The sequence below is a fragment of the Vicugna pacos genome, chromosome 3 (genome assembly GCF_048564905.1).
Source record: "Vicugna pacos chromosome 3, VicPac4, whole genome shotgun sequence".
Lineage (NCBI taxonomy): Eukaryota > Metazoa > Chordata > Mammalia > Artiodactyla > Camelidae > Vicugna > Vicugna pacos.
This window is the reverse complement of record NC_132989.1, coordinates 91,919,726-91,936,783: the sequence shown is the minus strand read 5'-3', so window position 1 is coordinate 91,936,783 and position 17,058 is coordinate 91,919,726. Positions and strand designations below refer to the sequence as shown.

The window sequence follows — 17,058 nt, the reverse complement described above, 5'->3', positions numbered from 1 at the left end:
CTGGACTATTCTCTTGTGGAAACTCAAATAAGTTTTAAAGCACATTCTTCATATGATTTTTTTAAAGGCCATTTTTAACAAAAACATAATTTCTTTTAAAATTTTTATCCGAAATTGCAACAATAACAAAAATGTCAGTGAATTAAGGCTGGTCATAATGTGCCCTTTTTCTTTAGGATAAGTTTGATTTTGTATAAGACACAATACACTAATACACACATATCACACACAAGCACAAACTTCAGACTCATACAAATACACATTTAGAACTAATACCTACAAAAGAGTATCACAAATCAAATAAAAATTGCACAATTTTCAACAGACTTAATCAACACGTTTTACAAATTCTACAGAACATTTTATCATCATTGGGAAAACAAACAATTTAGAGCATTATTTAAAACTGTATGTAACACAGGAGCCACCAATAAGTTATGGCAAATACAGCATTTACACCATTATGTCACTGAAATCTAGTTGAAAAGACTAAAGTGCGGTAAAATAAAATACTTTTAAAAACCTTGTTTAGCATGTCCTGAGGGACAATAGGCATTATTTTCTATTAGCAATTCAAACTGAAAGCACTCTACCTGTGGAGCTCTCCCGTTTGGATGAGCAAGCAACCAAAGAAAGGTCAGAAGACTGTCATTGGATCACTAAAACTGCAGAACTGAAACACTCGTGGAAACGTACATTTCCTGAGACTTGACAACTCTTCTAGTCTGGAATCCTAATAAGGGAGATCCTGGACAGGTAACCCTGGCTAAAACACGTCAGAACCTCAGAGAACTTACAATGACGTTAAGTGAAGATGCGTGTTGGTTTGTCTGCGATTTAAATTTAAGTCCATCCTCCAGCTTGAAGTGTAATTGACAGTGTAGTTAGGCTTTTCCTGCTAGGCATTTCTTATTTATTGTGGTCTCAGTTTTCATTGGTTTTCTAGTGATTTTTCCTCTCTTAAATATTTAAATATTTGAGTTATGTTTGTGCCTACTTACGTAGGAGATATTGATTTTAAGAGTTAAAATGGCACTAGACTCAGGTTGAGTGATTAGTCTATAGTTTCAACTTGAATGATGTGTGTGAGATGTGCATGCTGTATGTACGTGTTTACATGTGTGTCCACACACAGGCTCATACTTACCAAACACTATGCTCTAATACATTCACTGTTAGGTGGCACTCCATGATAAGTGAGTTTTCCCAGTATGGCTGAAAGTGAATATTGAGGTCATCATATAGAATAACCTAAGGCTTTTAAAAGATGCCTCCTCATTCTCTGCATTCCTATGATTGTGTAGTAATAAGGGAGACTTAAAGGATAATGGCAGGCATATTCACGATATTGGTCCTTCAAAATTACAGACAGGAAAGCAAAGTAAAAAATGATATTCTTTGCATGTTTTCCCTCATCTCACCCACTCACTCTTTTGATTTTCTGCTGTAGATTGGGTAAAAATTGGATCTTACTTTGTTTTTTTTGCCTTGCAGGACCTGTGATGGAAAAGTCCTAAAAAATAAACAAAACAAAAAGTGCACCAAGATGTATCTCCTACCATTTGGGGGTCTGTTTGTAGCCCTTGTGCTCTAACTCGGAAATACAATGCCCAGCTTAGACAAAGGAGCTTAGGCTGGGGGTAAGCACTGGTTGCATAACACTAGTCCCTCACCCTTATGTGAAGCCCACAGCCTGCTCCCTAAGTGTGTTTGAGGGCAGGGCCAGTGGACAGAAGACAGCCAAAGGCACCTTCTCTCCATTCCCCTTTCAAAGGAATCCCGCTTAGTGAACACTTCCTCTAGCTGGGGGACCCCTGGTTCACGTCTACCCTGTTCCTTCCTTCAGAAATTAAGGCAAGTCCATTTACTCTCAGTGCCTGCTTCACAGGTACTATTATGTCCACATGAAAACTATAACATTGGCTTGAAAGTATCTTTTGTCCAGCAAGGTCTCTATGTGCATATCATTAATAGCAATTACAAGCTTTCTCCAATTGAGAAACTGCACAATTTGTCTAATGCTTCAGCATGTTTGTTTTTTTTTTCCAGCACCTAAATGACAAATATGACAAAGCTAAGTCTAAGCAAACATCATAAGAAAGCATCTAAGTTTGAGAAAATACAACATAGTTACCTCTATATTTTATTCATTTGTCATAAATATGTGGAAAGATCTGTTCTCTTATATATTTATAAGTTAAATCCTTGTGTCATTGCAAGTGTGCTTGGCTAAAGATCCCCCTGAGGGATGAATGATGAATAGTCAGAGAAAACCTGCCCAGAAAGCAACTTTACAGGACATAAATTTCAATAATCTATAGTCCTTTAAAAAGGATTCATATTCAATTGCACATAAGGAGCAGGTGAAAGAGATAGAAAGACAATAAAACAGCAAGGCGAGGGTAAGCAGAGAGAAAACTATATTGGTAGATTATTAAGCCTCAAGCTAGAATATTTTTACAAAAATATTTGAATATGATCAGCTACTCTACTTTCAAAGATCTCAACTCTTTTTCATACATTGTTAAGGGTTTTAGTCTCAGAACTGCATTACTTAATATTATCAAAGTTTTCACCTGAAAAGAAGAATTGTCACTGTGTAGGTCCATGTCTGTGTGTGTTTGTGTGTATTTGTACGTGTCTGCCTATACGGGGTGGGTCTATATTGGTATATTTGGTCTGAGGAGACATATACACAATTGGAGTGCAGAACATATCTGTTGCGTGTATACGTGTGCGACCTGGTCTACCACACACACCTACACACTTTTCAGAAATGTTCTCTTCAGTGTAAACAATTTCCTTCCTTCCCCACAGTGGCTAATAAATACTATTTTTTGATAATGAATATTTATAATCTTGTAATCAACTCTTGATTATTTATAATTTTGTCCTACATAACCTTGGAATCAACTCTCTTACCTAGGACTAAGAGATTAAACCACATGTCAAACATTTAAATTCATTAAAAGCTGAGAGCATGCTTTTCTTTTTCTATGGCCCCACCTGCCATGGACTGTATTTTCCCAAGAAACTACTGAGGTGTGATTATTTCCAAACATGAAGATAAAATAATTTAAAATTGTAAGAATATCAGCAAATTTTAGAGATCTTTATAAACACCCCACATATTCCTGTAAGGCATTTAGATATGGGTTACTGTGCTCTTTTAAGATTATTTAGAGCTGTCAACTATCACAAAGACACCAAGGAGGAAGTAATGCTCAAAGCTGCATTACTATTTTTCTTCCTCATGGACCTGGACTATCAAATGATGGACAGCGGAAACTTCCTGTAAAACTTTGGCTTCTGCCTCAGTCTTGTCCTTGGGGTAGGATGGAACCCAGAAGTGGTGAGGCAGTACCAAATTTTGACAAGTCTGCCCAGACCACATGTATTTAAGAATCTCTTAAAGATGTTTTGTGGATCCTTGAGAGTTCACGGACATAGCTTCAGAAACATTCCTCTCTTTCCCTTTTTCCTCAATTTCAAGTGAAAAAACTCAAATTGAAGCTTTTCAAAATATGTTCCTCAAAATCTTGGATTTAGAATTACATGTTTGGAAATCTCAGTTTGGTAGGAAAGTTTGCACAATCCTTCTCTTTTCTTCTTCTTTTTCTTTTTTAATCAGTAGGTTATTAGAAGAAATTTTGTTAAGAGTTCTTTTCAGAGTCTTCTGATTTTTAACACACGTGTCATAATTTTTCATTTACAGGGCATTTGAGGAACAATATTATTTAGAGATTTCTGAATTAAATGGCATCCCTCACCCCTCACCCCCATTTTTCACTATGGAGTTGGCACTAATAATTCTTCCACAAAAGTTTTTACTCTATATTTATAGCTGCCTCAAATAGAAATACTGTGAAACACTATTGTTTTTATATAACACAAAAATTACTGATCATGGCCTCCAATATTACTGATGCACGGAAACTGATTTGATGCATATTGTCTATGACCAAAAGTTAGCAAGACTGCAGACTACAGAATATTATACCAAGTCCCACAAGACAAGTAAATTTCAGTACAACAATGTAATACACGTTATGTTGGGCATTCAATTATTTTAAGTCCCGTACAGCTTCTGATTAAAAAGAGCGAGCAAGAGAGGGAGCAGAAAGGTTCGTTTAGAGGATACAGACAGTGTAGGAGCCCTAGGTTGAAATCAGAAATGCAATCAAGTAAACACTCATGAGTTGTACGTTACAAAGACTAATTCTGCAAAATGAAATGTGCTAGTCTTTTTTTTTAATCCCTAACGCTAGAAGTAGGTTTTGCTCATCAAATGGGAAATGAAATATTTATAGTAGTGAAGAGTATGGTAATAATCACTGAAGAAATGGTTTCCCCCTTTTCCCACCCACTATCAGCCCTTATCCCCTCAGAGACTCAGTGGAATAGGAAGTTCAGAGTGTTTACAGATAATACGCCTAATACAGTGAGTCTTCTCTATCTTATTCACGGACACGCCACATGGTGCTATCAAGTGTTGGCTTCTCCTTCTTCAAAGACATAGTTGAGTTTTATGACGGTGCTGATGAAATCACCAAGTTCTACAAAGTCAGCGGTCACAATGTTGATGCCACTCTCTCCTGGCTTCTGTGTGCGGACCCACTGCATCATGGCAGGAAGAGCTCTGAGATAGGAAAGAAAAAAAAAAAGTCACAGGAGGAAAGATATTATTCTTTAAGCTCGCAATTCCCAGGATTTCCTTTAGTTTTCTAACTTATTAAAGTAAATGCTATAATTACAGACACAGAATGGAGAAAAGTGCCAAATAGACAATGGTAAGTTCTTAACTTCTAAAGAAACTCTGCAGGAGAAATATAGTCGTCCCTGGAATCTACGAGGGACTGGCATCAAAATCTGTGAATACTCAAGTTTCTTATATAAAATGGAGTAGCAAAGGCAGCCCTTCTTGTCAGTGGTTTCCACATCTATGAATTCAACCATCCCAGGATGTGGAACCTGAGGATGTAGAGGGCCAACTGTAGTCACTATACTGGTCCACATTGGACGCCATCTTTGGAGATCTCAGATGCTGTGAGAATTTATAGTGAAACTGTTCCACTAAAAAAACAACATTCTTGTACTTGTATTCTAGTTTGGCATGGTGTGATTGCAAACCCTGCAAAGCTATGGGGTAATGAGGTCAGAGATGAATACTTGCACTTAGCAAACATTTATTATGAACCCACTGGTTTCAGGAAATGTGCTAGATATTGTAAATAGACATAATAGCAAAACTCCCTGCATTTAAAGAGTTCATGGTTTGGTGGTTCATGGGCAGATGGACAAGGAAGGAAATTTGAATACAGTACAATCAGGGCTTATCCTTTAAACATATTTACTGATCACCTCTTCTATGCCAGACACTATTGAAGGCACTGGAAAACTTGAGTGAACAAAGTATATAAAAATATCCACCTGTGTGGCACTTACAGTCTAATAAGAAAAGATAAACAATGAATAATAATCATGAATTAATTATATTATTTGATAGGAGGGATTAAGTGCTATTAAAATGCAACAACAATGAAAAAGGATTAGGAGTGTGCAGACAGAGGAGTTGGAGAGATTGCAACTTAAAATAGGGTGCTTAAGCAGGCCTGTTGATAAGGGGGCATTTGTGCAAGGGTTTGAAGGAGACAAGGGAGTTAGTCACATGGATATCTAGGGAAAGCACTTCAGCTACTGCCATGGCCCTACAAGGGTAGCATACTTAAGCTTGGAAAAAAGAAAAGAGGAGTATTAAAAGATGAAGTTAGAGGAATAATGAGGCAAGGGGAGTAGATCCTGTAGGGCACTGTAGGCTATTATAAAGATCTTGAATCACAAATCTAGACCTGTTATTTCTCTGGTTAACAGTTTCACTCTGAGTGAAATGAGGAGTCTTTGGAAGATCTTGAGCAGAAGAGTGATATGATCTGGCTTTCATTATTAAAGACGATTTATTACTATGAAAGCATAGTGGATTCAGAAGAGCACTCCCTGAATGTTGAGGGATTAGGAAGACTTAGCTGGGTAAAGGTGGGGATGGGAGATGGAGGAGGATGCAGTGCATTTTCAGACAGAGGAAAAAGCATTTTTTCATTCATTGACAGAAGTATGGTGTCTGCTTAGGAGTAGGGCACACAGACAGATCCAGGAGATATTAGTAAAAATGCAATGTCCTATGACAGCATGCTGAAGAGAAACCACTATGACTTAAGAGGGCAGGAAGGAGACTCACATGAGAAAGGGATAAACGAACTGAGGTCTGAGAGATGATAATGCAATAGTAAAGAAAGTGTAAGGAAATACATGTGGGCATTAAACTCCTGGATTAGATGGAAAGGGAAGGAGAAAGAGAAAGGAGGGGAGGAGAGAGAATGATGCAGTTAAGAATTTCAAAGAAGTTATATCATCTAATTTAAGGAAGTTTTAAAAAATGTTAGAGAGATAGGAAGGAACCAGATGACAGAGGGCTTTCAGAAATGTAGACCAACTGAAAGCTGTTAACCAGGGAAATAACATATTTAGATTTGTGATTTGGAGAGAGTGGTTTGCCTTCAGTGTGAACAAATGAATGGGAGAAAGCAAGACTAGGATCAAGAATAACAATGATGTAGTTGTGAAAGGAATCCAGCCCAGAGTGGTAGCTTACACTGCAGTGGCAGCAATAAGTGCATACGGAAGGAACTGAGGAGATAAATGACAACATTTGGTTGGTGTGAGATTGGATGTAGATGGAGAGGGAGAAAGAGGCTGTGAGTGATGCCAAGATTTCTAGCTACTCCTGGCAGGCAGTCACCATCATACTACTCTTGGAAAGATGGAAGTAAAGGCTGTCCAGTGGATGTGCTAAGTTCAGTCTGAGACATGTTGATTTTGAGGTGACTTTGGGACCCATGACTTGAGATCTCAATTGATAGTTAGGTACAGATCTGATATTCAGGACACAGAGCTGGATGAGAGCTGTTACCCAGAGACAATGGTTAGAGCTATGAGAGTGGGTAATATCACCAGGGAAGATTGTGTAGAGGGGGATGAGAAGAGAAAATCTGAAGATCATATAAGGGATGGGCAGAATGGTTGATTCAAGAAGAGAAAAAGAAAATTAGGCGTAGAAGCAGGAGGAAAATCAGGAGCATAGTGTCATGAAAATCAAGGGAAAAGCCATGTTCCTTTTGGTTTGTGAGGTTGCATGCTATGTAATACGTTCTCTCCAGAAAGCTCATCTTGTCAAACTCCACCCATCTGGGTCAATGACTACATTAATCCTGTGGGTGATATCTTAAAAATTCTGACCTATGTCTTTCAGCATATACATTTGTTTGTTAGCTACAGATAGAAGAGGACCCAAATGCTTCTAAAAGAGCGTAGCACGGATCTAAAGGGCTCAACACATTTAGAAAATAGACTGGCAGGTGGAGAAATCTGGTCTTTACAGTAACGGTTTCAGAAGAGAATTCTATCTTAAAATGAAAAATCTGTATCCCCAGAGAACAGATAGAAGTGTATTCAAGTTCATCAGAAAGACAGATGCTGTGGCAATGTATGTGCAGCCACTCGGGTTTGAATTTCATTACTTTCTTTTCTGGACCTGGTAAAGCAGATGCAGTATCTTTGTTGTGAATGCAATATCACATTGGCATTTTAGAAAAGGCAGATGTTCTTTGGGAAAAGCATCAGAACCAGTGTATTTCCTGGAAAGAATGGTTGTTTAGCAGGTATACTCACCTTAAAAGGCGTGGTTCTCCAGTGATGCTGGGGCCAGCTGGGGCCAGTGCTGGTTCTGTATTAACTTAAACTGAGTAGCTGATCTACCAGATCCATAAGGTACTAGGTTATGGGAGGAGCCTGAGCAATTGAATTCCCATCTTAGAACCATGACCATCACAAAAAACAGCAACTCAGATGCCCTCTGCTACTCTAAGATTAAAATTCCAGGATCTGAATTTAGAACTATTAATGGTTATCCCCATGGAGAGATGTTAGGAAAGTGTAAGAGTGCTCTTCTCTGTTTCTCTAAATATTTATTGCTTTGAAGATTGATGAAATATCATTTTGGAATAGTGTGTAGTCCTCAGGTGAAATATGAGTTTTATATTTAAAATGCTGTTTCTCTGCATCATGGGAGTATTTCTATTTTTCTGTTCAGATATACTTTTCTAAAGTCAATATGATACCAAAGACAAAATAAGCAATAATGCCAAGTTGAATCTCAAATACTCAGACTTAAGTAGAATTATGTTAACAAAAAAGACAATATATTGGATTAAAACTAGCAGATGCTGCTGAAGTAACAAAAATTATTTAGCATAGCAGTCAAACTTTTTTTCATTATTTCCCCACTATGGAGTCTTTACAGATACTTTTTTCCTACTTACCCTCCTTCTCCATACAATTTTGATGCCACAGATAGACTGTGAATCTGTTTATATACTGTTTGTATATACCTATCCTTTTTATGTAAAAAGAGTAAATTTTTTATTTGTCCTCCCAAGAATCAATTTTTATACCAGATAAATTGTAATAAATTTTATATCAGATAATTGAGAAATTGAAAAGCCTACTCTGGCGGTTATTACTGATACTGTCTCAGTATAACAGTTTTCATGGTACAAGACAAAGTAGTTAAACTTTAATTTTTAAAAATCACCCATTCATTCATTCTGCAGAGATATACTGCATCTGTGGAGGACAGTGTTTTAGGCGTAGCTCCCTAGAACCATTCAGGAGTCCAGACCTTCCTCAACCGTCTTAGAGAAATGTTGCTACAGCCCTGCCCCCACACTCTTACTTGGTGCCTTTTCTATACTGCAGTCAGAACAATCTTTCTCTCAGCTGAGTGCATTCTTCTTCTATGTGAAAAACCACAAAGTCTTCTCTTACTCACAAGACACACCCCACTCTTGAACAGTATGGGTGAGTCCCTCCCTCACACCCTCTTCAGTCTCATTTGTTACTACCTCCTACATGCTAACTTGTTCTCTGGTAATACTGAAATGCCTGTGTTTTCTCCCAGGCTTCATGCCTGTTTTTTTTTTCCCCCAGGACTTTTCCCTATGTGAAATACCATTCCTTCTTCCAGTACCCTTCTTGGTCTCACTCATTTCTCCTTGCCCTTCAAGACTTGGCCCAGGCATTATCTCAATCCCTGCAGTCCGCATCTGGGTGAAGAGCTCTTTTCTTGATGCCTTAAACACCTTTAAAGCATTCCTTTTATAGCATAGCTCTATGACTACGCACTGCACATGGCATTCAGATTATCCACTTCCATGCCTATTTCTATCAGTGCCTGTACACTTTTCAAAAAAAAATCATATCATAGTCATCTTTATATCCCCTGTACCTACCACAATCCCTGGAAACCAGAAGGAAAACAGCGCATTTATTAAACTCAAATGTTGAACTAGAAATCCTGGTCTCAACTGTCTCAAAGTCTAACAAGCAAAATGGGTATGAACCAGTCATGACAATACAAGATGGTGCAACAGTCGTGAGCATAGGATTCTATGGGGTCATGTAGGTAAAATACTTCCACTTGTGAGAAATGAAGGAGAAATTTAACAAAGACATCAAAAAATAGGTAACATTTGAGCTTGGCCATGACTGTTTAGATAAAGAAGGAAAGCATTTCAAGAAAAGGGGACAGCATGTTCAGTAGCATATGCACTGAATAGCAGGTCTCCAGAACTAATGTATTTTGCATAACTGGAAATTTGTACACTTTAAGCATCACCTCCCCATTTCTCCCTCTCCCCAGCCCCTCGTAAACACCATTTTATTCTCTGCTCCATACATTTGACTATTTTTGATTCCACATGTAAGTGAGATCATACAGTATTTGTCTTTCTGTGTCTGGTTTATTTCACTTAGCACAATGCCCTCCTAACAAAACTGTATTGTATATCAAGAATTTCTAAGAGGGTAGATCCTAAGTTAAGTGCTCTTACCATTTTATATGTCAATCAGACATCAATAAAGTTTTTTTTAAAGCATACGGATGTGAAAAAGATGATGTGATTAGGAAGGACAAGATGACCGGAGAGTAGTGCCATGGAGGTGGGAGGCCGTTAGGGGGATTGACTGGAAGAGAGGAAGAACAGGAAGATGTTTGCGCCAGATTATTAAGGGCCTCCTTTGACAGCCTGTGGGGTCTGAACTTCTCTCTACGTGCGCTTAAAGATTTGTCACTAATTTTATCCAAAGAAGAGTTCTTTGATTTTCTCACAAAAAGAATAATCTAATATTAATTCCATACAAAGTCTACCATCTAATGACACTAAAACTTGTATTCTCTTCATATATAAATAAAGAGCTTGGATAACTATTAGAGAAATGCAAATCAAAACTACTATGAGGTATCACTTCACATCAGTCAGAATGGCCACAATTTAAAAGTCCACAAATGATAAATGCTGGAGAGGGTGTGGAGAAAAAGGAACCCTCCTACACTGTTGGTGGGAATGTAGTTTGGTGTAGCCATTATGGAAAACAGTATGGAAGTTCCTTAAAAAACTAAAAATAGACTTACCATATATATGATCCAGCAATCCCACTCCTGGGCATATGCCCAAAGGAAATTCTAATTTGAAAAGATACCTGCACCCCAACGTTCATAGCGGCACTATTTACAATAGCCAAGACATGAAAGCAACCTAAACGTCTATTGACAGATGATTGGATAAAGAAGTTGTGATGTATATATACAATGGAATACTACTCAGCCATAAAAAAGAATAAAATAATGCCATTTGCTGCAACATGGATAGAGCTGGAGATTGTCCTACTAAGTGAAGTAAGCCAAAAGTAGAAAGAAAAATACCATATGATATCACTTATATGTGGAATCTAAAAAAAGAAACGAATTTATTTACAAAACAAACAGACTCACAGACATAGAAAACAAACTTATGGTTACTGGGAGGAAAAGGGAGATGGGAAGGGATAAATTAGGAGTTTGAAATTTGCAGATACTGACTACTGTATATAAAACAGATAAACAGCAAGGTCCTTACTATATAACACAGGGAACTATATTCAATACCTTGTAATAGCCTATAGTGAAAAAGAATATGAAAAGGAATATATATACATATGTATGTATAACTGAATCACTACCCAGTTCATGAGAAATTAACACAACATTGCAAACTGACTATACTTTGATTACAAAAAAACCTCTATCTGCCAATTCAACAAAAAGGTGTATACAGTAGATTTAAAAAAAATAAATTAAAGAGCTTGGGAAGTTCTCAGATTGCTACAAGATCTTAAAAAGCCCTCATTCATTCATTCATTTACTCATAATACCCCCACCTTTGTAGTCAAAGAGTTGCTAGCAGAAATTTGAAAAACATTCACTAATATTATGAAGGAAGATATTAGTGAAATTATGTAATCTGAAGAGATGACTAAATTCTCTTTGAATTTGTATATTAATATTTTAGTATCCATTTACCGGATTGATTCTTTTAGCATAGAAAGATGTGACTATACAGGAACTGCAATATTGTTTAATAAATGCCCATCTTTTTTCTTAATTCTCATTTTTATTAGATGCTGGATTTATAGTGTAGATTTAGACTGTTTATCTGCAAGACCTCACTGACTACCAGGAGAATCGTTTCACGATAAATAAAAATTTAAATAAAACCATAGCACTAGTGTCAAATCTGGATCCAGATTCTTTCTGCTCAAATCTCAGCACCAGCATTTATTATAAGCAAGTTAGTTAACACTCTAAGCCTCAGTTTCACCATCTGTCAAATGCACATAATAATGAGAATCAAAGTAATTAGTGCATTTAAAGTGCTTGGATGAGTGCCTACTGCTCTAGAAGTGGTAATGTATTAAATATCTACTGGGTGACAGCCCATGCAATGCCCTTCTTGAGTCTCAAAGAAGGATGACATCAGGGAATTCTGAGAGCAACACCCAGACATAATACAGTTGTGATGTAAAAACGAGCCTGTGGGATTTCTTTCCAACTTTCACAATTTCCAATCAATGATAGAAAATGGATGGGGGTGATGTCCTGGGGCTGTGAGGGCATGACTGGTGATGATGTTTTAAGGAAGGATCCTTGGAAAGGCTTTCTTTTGGGGCACATAGTTGTGGCAAACGTCCAGGTATGCTTTTCCTATTATAGATTCTAACTTAGCAAAAGAGCAGGTCCGGAACCAAAATTTGTTACATGCAGCCTCAAAGCTTTTCTCTGGAACGTGGAGCTCTCCTGAGGAAAAGCATCTTCAAATAGACTGCAGGCGTCTTAGGAGAGAAAACGGGCAAGTCTACAGGAATCCGAAAACCTTTCTCCAAGGAAGCAACAGGAGGGGAGCCATGTGGGAACCGGAGGTCTTCTGATGTGCTGGTTTTGAGAACTGATTTTGGAAAGATTTAAAGGAAAAGATTTAGAGATTGGAAGGTTCAGTAACCCTCAATGTGCTGACCTTGACTTATTAATTCATGTCAGTCTCCTACTTCGGAAGCTTCTATCACCTCTTACTGCCTTTAGCTCAAAGACAAAAGTTCTTAACTGACCCGCAGGCTCTGAACAATGGCCGCTAGCTGCTCCTCCAGTTTCTTCTTTCCTTCACTGAATTCTAGCCACATCCTCAGTCTTGCTCATCTTATCAGCCTAATTTTCCTCAGGGAACTTTGCAAATGCTGTTTTGGTGTTGTTCATTTGTTGTTTTGTTTTCTTTTCACCAAGAATACCTCATCTTCCCTGCCCCTTCACTTGACCAAGTTGCTCACTCCTCTCTCAGGTGATAGTTTAAATGTCACTTCTTCAGAACACTAGTCCAAATTGCAATAATATTTATGTGGTTGATCAATATCTGTCTCCCCAGCTAGACAGCAATGGCTTTAAGGGCAAAGACTGTTTTCTCGCTGCTGTATCCCCAGTCCTTAGCAGGTTTTATTTTTAGAAACAAAAGATTTGTTTTTAGAATAAAAGTGTGTGCGGTAACACAGTTCATGAAAAGATTGCTGTTCCCCTCACTGTGGCTATTGGCACAGATTTCAGCTTGTGAATTTATTACTGCTTTGCTGAATAAAAGTGAAGGATTTTAACTTTTCTGTATTTGGTGGGTCTTACTTGCAAATTTTAAAACTGACCAGTCCATTTGCAAAAAGACTTTTCCTGCATTATACAGATAGTGCCCTGAGAGTCTGGGTTAATAATAATGACAGTAGTAATCATCATCTTTCTAAGAATAAAATTTATTAGAATTAAATTTAATCACTTAGATGTCTTTATTTACTACCAATTTATTATCAAATTATTAATTATAATTACTTATTTAATTAGATTTAAATTTATTAGGAATTCATGTCAAATTCATACTCAAGTGTGTGTGTATACATAACACGCTAACAACAAAAGTATTTCATACATGCTACTTCTCTAAATTCTCTAAACTGTTGTATTTTGCAGTTAATGAATGAACAATTGTGGATAATGAAACACTTGCATGTTTCAGTGAATTTTATTTGAATGTACTTAATTATAAACGAAATGTTTCTTTTGTTGAATGAAATAGAATCTCTAAGTTCAACTCATTAATTGTTGCAGAACTCTCTGCTGCCCTTGGGAGTAAAGATTACAGTGAAAACATCAGAACCTTGTCCAAATTCAGCCTCTCCTGAGAAACGGAGGCTTCGATGATCTGCAAAGTTTAAAGTGATGATCACAGGTCTTTCTTCCCCTGGGCAACTGAGTCACCCAGGACCAACTAATTAAAATCAGCTCTGACATATTTTACAATGTGATTTCCTGTCAGTCTGGCCATTTTTGAAAGCTTAGAAATTTCACTTGAAAATGTAAAGAAGAGAAAGACAAAACAAAAAGAAACTCTTGTCCAAAAGGTTGGCATTTTATGCACAGAAGCACACAGTGATAAAAGTCAGGGCCTTTGCATCTATCTGTAGGTTGAAACTCCAGAAGGGGCTTCAAAATAACCTCAGGTAGACAGATGAGTGTATCTTAGAGAATGTAACTTGTGTAAAGACAAGGCTTATCATGTTTTGCTAAAGCTGTTTCTGTTCAGGAAGGAGCATATCTGATTTATGCGTGGTGAAATAGCTCATTTTTGGGAAAAAAAACTTTTTTCCCCTAAAATTGCACCCAGGGAAGGAATGAAGTCTTATGAATTACCTGCACAACAAATGCCCTAAAAGCAACTCTAGAGATTTTCGAGGACCTGGGCTTTTCTGAATAAGAGACCAAAGCCCTCCCAAGTCTTCCTATCACCTGCACTCTATACTTTCAGAACAAAATTACCACAACTATTAAGGTGCAAAACAGAAAATAATGAAAGTTACAACTAAACAAATAGTTGATCTGAATTTTCCCCTCTGTGGTTGTGAAAGGAAGAAGTCCCTCTCTCCTTGTCCTTCCCAGATTCTCTGCTCAAATCAGGTTCAAGCTCCATTTGTAGCTTGATAAAGACATCTGTTCCACACATGTTTATAAAGCACCTCTATGTGCTACACATTATCCTGTGGGCTGAGGACACAGGGGTGCCTAGAAACAGAAACAGCCCTTGCCCTCCTGGTACATACATACACTCTAGTAGGGGAGAGATTTGTTAAGAGGAAACAAACAGAACTATCACATCAACTGGATTGGTCTTAAGAGAGAAATTTCAGTCCTGGTCCTGACTATAGTAATGTTTTTTATTATGTATTATAATCCTGCATAAATTAGGCAAGCTATGTGAGTCCCTGTTTTTCCTAATTGTAAAATTACGTATGACAGCACTTCGGGCAGACACACTCCCACACAAGATGATGTTATCTATCAGGGTACTATTCACATGTAAGGTCAGGGTTGTTCCTAACAACTCAGCCACAGCCGTGAGTGCTGACATGTTCTGGGGACTGTGGGATAAGGACACAAGAGCCACTGTCACACCAGGAATATTGGGGTCCAGGGATTAACCAACACTCACCTTCACCCGTACTATACTAGCTGCTTTAAGTTTTCAACAGGACAGGTTCCAAATCCTCAGGAAGACATGGAAACTACCTCCTCTTCTTCCCATGCCTGGCAGGTTGTTAGTCTGCTTTAGTTTTGTGTTTGTTTAACAGAAAGTAATGCAGTCAAATCAAAGCAAAAGACTCCATCCATTTCCTTTGATGATGGCAAGAGTAGCCTTTTCATTGTGGTGTGGAAGAAAACCGTTAAAAATCCATTTTCAATTAAAATGATATCATATAAACTGCAAGAAGAGTGGTGTTTACAGTTCATGAAATGTGCTATGTCCTCAGGCGCATCATTCGCTCCAGCCAATGTTTCGGAATAAGTTATAAACCCTGCCAGGGGATAGAACACAAGCGCTCAGCCCTGGATGGGGGTCTCCTGCTGCACAGAGGCTATACTGTCTGCTGATTTTCTAAGGGAGAGAAGGAAGAAAGAAAGCTTTGTAAATTCTAGACAAAGAGACCTTTCAGTATATTATTAAGATTTAGATTGCCAGGAGGCAGAAGATGGATTTTCTTTCAAGGGTAGAGTATCAGTATAATGAACACTTCTGTGTGGGACCAAGTGTTCCCACCTTAAGTCTCTTCCTCGGCGCCAAATAGCCCCTCACTCAGCACAAATGCTCAGGGAATTTGGGAACTCAAAGCTAGAAGCAATTTACTTTCTTCAAAGCGTATTGTTGCTATTGGCAGGCACCTGCCCGTCCTTTCTCCTCTTTGGAAAGAGTTCCATTTGCAAAGAAAAATTCAGGGCTGAACCTGCTCTGAAAGGAAGTTTTAACAATCCTGGGTTTGCTTGGAACAGGGATCTCAAGGATTGTCTAGGTTTATCCCTTTACTCTCAGTGATTCCCAACTCGGGGGGTCCTGGACCTTGGGAGAGCAGAAGGAGCAATGTTGAAAGCCGTGACAGAAATCAACCATCCCTGAACTGTGGTCACACAAGTTAACTGAAACGCTTCTCTTCTTTACCACTGGCAGAATTATTTTATTAATTCTGATTTAGTATTGACTGCCTATTGCTTATTGGAAGGTCTAGTGGAATTCCGTGGGACCCTAATCTTCACAATGGAGAGATAAGTTATTACTTTAAAAATATACATTTACTAAGAGAAGATGGTCTTTGTGAGGGAAAATGGTGTAAGAGATTCTTTTTTTAATTGAAATATAGTTGATGTACAATATCATGGACATTTCAGGTGCATAATATAGTGATTCGCAATTTTAAAAGGTTATACTCCACTTACAGTTATTATAAAATACTGGGTGTATTCTCAGTGTTGTATAATGTATCCTTTTAGCTTATTTTATACCTAATAACTTGCACATCTTAATCCCCTACCCCTATGTTGCCCCTCTTCTTTCCCCCTCACTACTGGTGATAACTAGCTTGTTCTCTGTATCTGTGAGTTTGTTTCTTTTTCTGTTGTATTCACCAGTTTGTTGTATTTTTCAGATTCCACATATTAGTGATAACATACAGTATTTATCTTTTTCCATCTGACTTATTTCACTTAGCATAATGCCTTCCAAGTCCACCCATGTTGTTGCGAATGGCCAAAGTTCATTCTTTTTTAAGACTGAGGAGTATTCCATTATTTATATACCATATCTTCTTTATCCAGTCATCTGTAGAGATTTTTGATGGTGAAATCCTGGGAACTATTGGCCTTTCATGTTCATATATTCCCTCTTACTGTCAACAGATTTTTAGTAAGTACCTATTATATGGCAGTTGTGAGAGTGGATACAGAGATGAACTAGACATGGTCCCTGCCTTAATTATGGGACTACTTCTGGAATTATCTGAACTGCTACAAATAGAAATTGCTTAATTGCTCTGAAGAGACTTGCATGAAAATATTGGAAAATGATGTGCGTGAAGCCTCTTTTGGCCTCCTCAACTAGCTGCTTTCTTGGCACATACTCCAATTCCAATGGAAATATTCCATGGGCTCTTATCAATTCATGAGGCTAAATAAAGACTACTCTCTAAGGACTCGTAAGTTAAGTGAGTATTTATCGAGTTTTAATGGACTGCCTACAATCAATAGAGGGGCAGTAGAAAGAGCAAGAGCTT

The 17,058-nt window shown here is 37.8% G+C and overlaps 1 protein-coding gene across 1 annotated transcript in view; it reads right to left on the bottom strand.

The window, feature by feature from the left end:
- Positions 1-3,667: 3,667 nt before the first annotated feature.
- The window catches only part of PLCXD3 (phosphatidylinositol specific phospholipase C X domain containing 3), a 149,490-nt gene continuing 136,099 nt past the window's right edge, over positions 3,668-17,058 (bottom strand). Inside the window, exon 3 of the mRNA XM_006207689.4 lies at positions 3,668-4,639. Coding sequence (XP_006207751.1) covers positions 4,486-4,639 — 154 coding nt within the window. The 3' untranslated portion in view covers positions 3,668-4,485. The remainder of the gene's footprint in view (positions 4,640-17,058) is intronic.